The sequence below is a fragment of the Dendrobium catenatum genome, unplaced genomic scaffold (genome assembly GCF_001605985.2).
Source record: "Dendrobium catenatum unplaced genomic scaffold, ASM160598v2 original_scaffold_202914, whole genome shotgun sequence".
Lineage (NCBI taxonomy): Eukaryota > Viridiplantae > Streptophyta > Magnoliopsida > Asparagales > Orchidaceae > Dendrobium > Dendrobium catenatum.
This window is the reverse complement of record NW_021521329.1, coordinates 1-5,834: the sequence shown is the minus strand read 5'-3', so window position 1 is coordinate 5,834 and position 5,834 is coordinate 1. Positions and strand designations below refer to the sequence as shown.

At 39.4% G+C, this 5,834-nt stretch overlaps 1 protein-coding gene across 1 annotated transcript; it reads right to left on the bottom strand.

Annotated features, from left to right (window-relative positions):
- Positions 1 to 727: 727 nt before the first annotated feature.
- LOC110096860 (DNA repair endonuclease UVH1-like) lies at positions 728 to 1,690 on the bottom strand. Its single transcript, XM_020822987.1, has one exon. The coding sequence runs from the start codon at positions 1,688 to 1,690 to the stop codon at positions 728 to 730; it is 963 nt and encodes a 320-aa protein (XP_020678646.1).
- Between the last annotated feature and the right edge of the window lie 4,144 nt (positions 1,691 to 5,834).

Below are 5,834 nucleotides of genomic sequence, written 5' to 3'. Positions count from 1 at the left end.
AATAATAAAATTCAAGAAATAAAATTTTTATTTTCTCACTTTTCTACTCAATCTTGTTCCTCTTCTTCTTTCTTAAAGAGTCTACACCTACTCAAAAGATGTCTTACCCTTCTTGATGTAGATCGAGAAGCTTAAGATTCTTGATAAATTCAGAGGGAAAAGATATTTTTTGAGTAGGTGTGGACTCCAAAAGAGGATAAGAGAAAGAAAGAGGAACTCAAAATTTTATTTCTTGAATTTAATTACGGCATTTGGGATCTATTTATAGAGGTTTACATTAATCAATTTTTGGTTTAATAGATATTCAAACCAGCTGATTTAATACAAGTAAAATAAAAGAGCTAAAAATCGATTTGAGAACGGTTTAATGATAAAACAAATTAAACCAATAGTTGTTGTAGCCACCAATTATGATAGTGCTCTTAATCTTTGAAATTTTTGCTTCCTTCTTTTTCTATGATAGACTTTAAATATTTTATTATCTTGGATGTCGATTTTTTTAATTGTTCACCCATTTTTGACATTGTTGTTGTACTATCTATAAATCCAAAATAATATATTATTTCTTAACAAAATGCTTGTTTAAATTCATTCGACTTACAACCAATGACCCCAACTTAATTTACCCAAATTTTTATTTTACTTTTTTAGTTTATGAATATCAATTAAAGAATGATCAAGGAAATACATAACTCATATATGTGGATGTCGTTTGGTGTGAGATGTATTAATCTAAATCAAATAGCAATCCAGTCCACTCCAACGAAAATTCCTTTTTTTCAGGCTGCTTTATCAGATAAAGAAGGTACCTGACAAGATAATCCAACAATTTCCTCAGTGTTCTTAAATCACTGACCAACTGCTTGGTTTTCTTCCCAAGCGTATGCCATATGGGATCAAGCTGCCTCCTCACAACCTCATCAAATGACTTGAATAGCCCATTCTCCACCGTAAGATCCTCGACATCGACCTTGTTAGTCCTTCTGAGCTCCTTGAGACAAGCATCCATCGTCTCCAACACAGCCTGCTGAATCCCCCTCATTGCAGGCGTCATCGGCACCCTGATATCCACCACCTCCGGCGGACTCTGCTCGAGGTCACCAGAGACAAGAACATGGAAGCGCGGCCAGAGATGGAGCCGCCTCACGTACAAGCACTTCATGATTCGTTCAGCCTTGGAAAACCCGGAGACCATGGCGTGAGGACGGTCGGTGAGTGCACGAACATAAGCGTTGCGGGAGAGAGAACGCAGGATGCGGGCAATGAAGGCCTCCGTGGAAGTATCGGTGAGGCGGTGGGCGTTGAGGATGAGGATACCGGCGATTGAGGAGGGCGGGACACGAGATGTGAGGAGGTCGGCAATGAGGATACGAGGCGTGACGAAGTAAGAGGCGCCGCTGGCGTAGAGAGCGGTGCGGTGGTGGGACAGAACGTCACCAGGGATGTCGGTTGGGAGTAATGGGTTAGGGTTAGGGTTATCGTTTTGGAGGAGGCGAAGGAGGGAGCGGGAGATGGAGGATTTCTGGGAGTCGGAAGCGGAGAGGATGAGGAGGGAGCCTTGGGAGGGGTGGTGGAGGAGAAGGAGGGAAGCGACGAGGGAGTGGATGGGGAGGCCGGAGGAGAGGACGACAACGCCTCCGTTGGGGTCTTCGAGGAGGTCGGCGATGATCTGCTCCTGAAAAGGAAGCATCTTTGGGTGTTTTGCGCCGGGTTTAGGGTTGTTCTTATGTGCTATTTCATGGGAGGAGTCAGGTTCTCACCGACGCTCAGCCAAACTGGTACGTGGAAAAATGTAGTGCGGGAAGCTTAATTTCGTGGCCCCGTTGACCGCTTAACTGGATTGCCGATTTGCCGTTGGCTTGTCTGGTGATCCGCCGGCGTTGGTTAAGAAAACTGACACTAGTTTTGATGTTCTCACTAGTTTTTTTGCCCTAATGAATTTGGATTCACAGAATCTTATATTTCTTTGAAGTTATGCAGACAATATGCTCATTTTAACTGCCAATGCATAAGATTTAAAATATGTTTGATCTTTATATTTTTTAAATCAATTTGAATGATTTGGTTTCTATGACGATTGAGTTGGTATTTAATATTTTGATTTTGTTAAAAATCTATCATGTATAGAAAAATTTGTAGGAGATCAAAAAATTTTTACACAGAAAAGAAGAAAAAAAAGGGAAAAAAAAAACTTCAAGAGCTAAACCTATTGTAATAATAAACTAAAGAATAAGAGATGCAATAATCTCGGCTAGCGTAAGTCACTAAGCTTTTTGCTTTCTTCGGATTCTAGGTCTTTTTTTTCGGAGCTGACCAAAGCGGTGCAATGCAATCAAACTGGATAGGATAGAGTAACTTTGTTAAAAGAAAAAATTGTAACTTACATGACGTTGTTGCTCGCGGATTTCTTGATTTTTCTCCAAATTGTGCCTAAAGCTTGAGGTGGGATTTCTACTACAACAACTACTTTCATTGAGCTTGTTGTTTCTATTGCATCTGCATACGATGATGTTGTGAAGTTGTACTTGGGAAAAATGTCGAGCACAAATTCTCGATAAAATGAAAAATCGTCTTTATCAAATGATACGTATATGATAAAAGTAGAATTGTGAAATCTTGTTGTTGATCTCTTGGTTGATTATACTATAGCTAACTATCTATTTCGGAATTCCTTGCGGTTAGTGGGAGTTAACGCCGTATCTTTTTTGTTTGATGATTGTTCATTCAAATTACACGGAATTCTACTTTCTCATCTATAAATAAGGGTCAAATGAGGCTACATAAGAGCTGAATCAGACCAATGTTTACGCTTTTTTAAATCTTTAATCAATTTAGGCCAAATTTTGTAGTGCTTTTTTTTTCTTACTAGATTAAATGTATAAGTACAAGAATAATTTCATCCTTATTTTATTTTAGCGTTTGTTTTTTATTTTTTTCATCGATAAAGAATGATTGTATGGACTATTAGATTATTGATTATTGATGAATAAATTATTTGAAAAAAAAAAAAAGAGAGATACAAGAATCTCACTCCTCACAATTGAAGATAATTATTTACAATGGAGGAAATGACCTTAGTTCTTAGGGGAGCAAACTCATAATATATATACAAACTTTGCATTCTATATTTTATATATTCTAATTATGTTGCATTACAATTTCATTTCGAATAAAATCAAATACATCTGATATGTCATCATGAAATTATCTTGATCGGGCATGAATCTCGAGGCAAAAATCAACCTGGAAACTTCAAAAATAAAATCCGGAAGCACCTGAACTCTGATTTCAGCGAGCTTATAGTCAAACTGAGCGTCTCAGAAATACAAACCCAACGACACCAAATTCAACTCATTCCGAGCCCAAATGAGCCCAAATCAAGCACCTGAAGTGCTGTGGGAAAGCTTGTACCACAATTTAAGTTACCAAACAGTCTCCGATTTTAACGAGCTTATAGTCGAATCGAGCGACTCGACGAAGAAAAATCCAACGAGCCCAAGATCGCCGAATTCCGACATCACTAAGGCCTTCAAATGTCCAATGAATAGTGCACGATCAAAGGATTCAATATAAGTCATCCATTCGACCACTCCCTATTTGCCCATGATCTCACACCTATTTACAAGCCACGCCACTACAGAAAAAACTATAAATAGAGCACTCATTCTTCATAAGAGGGGACTCAACCAAGAAGAAGAGAAGAAGGAGGAGAATCAGCTCCTCCTCGACCACCGCCGGAGTTCCGCCCAAACTCCAAATGATGCCAGAATTCTGGCCGACTTCCACGGGACGCTAGAATTCTGCCCAACTTCCACGGCATGCTGAAATTCTTCTCAATTAACGACAGAGTTCTCTCCTGACGTCGAAACTTCGCCTAACTGATGTCGGAGTTCTCCTCGGCCACCAACAGACGTCGGACTTCAACCTGACGTCCGACCTTCACTCTTTGCCAAGTTTCTACCCGACGCCGGACTTCTCCCGGTTATCGGACTTTCGCTGGACGTATATCCGAAGATGGATTTCTTTCCATTGTTGGACTTCTACGCCGTCCTTCTGACTTTCATCATCAGACACAATCCTTCCAGCCTCCGTCGCAAGACAATGGTCCTTCCGACCTCCGTCGCCAGCCGACTACGGTCCTCCTGACTTATGTCGTTCGTAGGCTACAGCCTTTCTGACCTCCCTCACCAGACTATGGTCCTGCCGACCAAACGAACACGTCAATAGTGATTCTTTGTATTCTCATAATGTAATGTACTCAATAAGATGTACATCAAGATAAGGCATTCTCCCAAGGAAGGGCCTCATTTGTAATCAACTGCAATACTAGTGGATTCATTCAAAATGGGTTAGGCCCCGTGGTTTTTTTCCCCTTTTTAGGGGTTTTCCACGTAAAAATATTGGTGTCTGATATGAATGCTACACACTCTCTCTTATCTGATTGCGTGCCGGATTTTCGTACAACGCTAAGACATTAATTTTATATTTCTCTACCGCCACGTATATTCTAGCCCGCAACAACATCTTTCTCAATATATGACAGTAAACAATCACGACGTCAATCATCACTCATTTTAATGTGTAATCGATGTTTAATAATTTTCAAAAAACATGAAGTCTACCTTGTATGTTTGTACTTTTAGTTATTTACTTTACATTTTTATGTGATTTAAACCAACTGTACTATATAATCAAATCTAATAGCTCAATTTTTATAAATTTAGGCTTTTTTGGGTTGGCTTTCTTTCTGCTTCTTAAAAGAATTTTCTAGTATAAAAATATACATTTTTTTAGTAAAAAACCGCTTTAAGAAGCGATAAGAAAGTCATCTCAAACAAAACCTTAATCTAACCATATAATGAATTCAGGTGCAAATATGCATGATTCTCAATTCCATTATATCAAATAGGCATATCTGAGTATAAGTTACAGGTTTTGCAAAGAATCAAAACAGAAGTTTTGAAGTAAATCTATTCACATCTTCTTCAGGTGTCATGTTACTAACACAATGTCGTACCATCACGCCACTCTAGCAAATGAAATATCACAACACAAACAATATAGGCATGTTCGAACAGCTGCCGATAATCATGAAACGGCAAACAAACGGACAACATGCAAATAGGGGGAAATTTCAGACAAATACTAGCCTAAACCGTTGATATACTAACAAAAAAATTAGATATGAGATAAAGGAATCATACCTACTGCCGATTCACGCCGCTGGTTTCCTCTACAGGCGACTGCTTCTGCTAGATGTGCGGAAGCAAGCAACTGAATAATGGGCTTAAAATAGCGAGAGGTAGAGACGAGGGCGTATGGGCGACCATGATGCGTGAGCTGTTCTGAAGAGGAGCGAGTGAAGAGATAAGAAAACAGCTGGAATTGTTTGGGCTTTCTTCTGTCTTCTTCCTCTCCCGCGAATAGCTAGTTAAATCCGCTTCCTCTCCCGCAAATAACAAGTTAAATCCACCGAATCGGTGGACTTGCGAAATCCGGGATTTACCGCAAGAAGCGCTCTTTTTCCGTCAACCGCGGATTCCAGCTACCGTGAGATTTGGATTTGCATTTTAGGCCGTTTGGCTGGACTTCGCCAAAATCCGGCCTTAAATCCGGCTAAATCCGCATACCAAACAGCCCCTAAGAGTTTTGAAGTCCATTCAAAATACTTTAAGGCTTTTTTTTTTTTTTTTTTTTTTTTTTTGCTCAACGAAGCTCTTTCATTTCCGTCATTCAAAATCTAAACCTTAGCAAAGAATATGGAGAGTAGGACTGCAGGAATTTCAGAAATCTGATATCCACGAGCAAAGAATTAAAACCCAATATTATGATTA

What these genes read in the sequence shown, in the direction of transcription:
- LOC110096860 (XM_020822987.1), bottom strand. Translation starts at nt 1,690, where the DNA reads ATGCTTCCTTTTCAGGAGCAGATCATCGCCGACCTCCTCGAAGACCCC.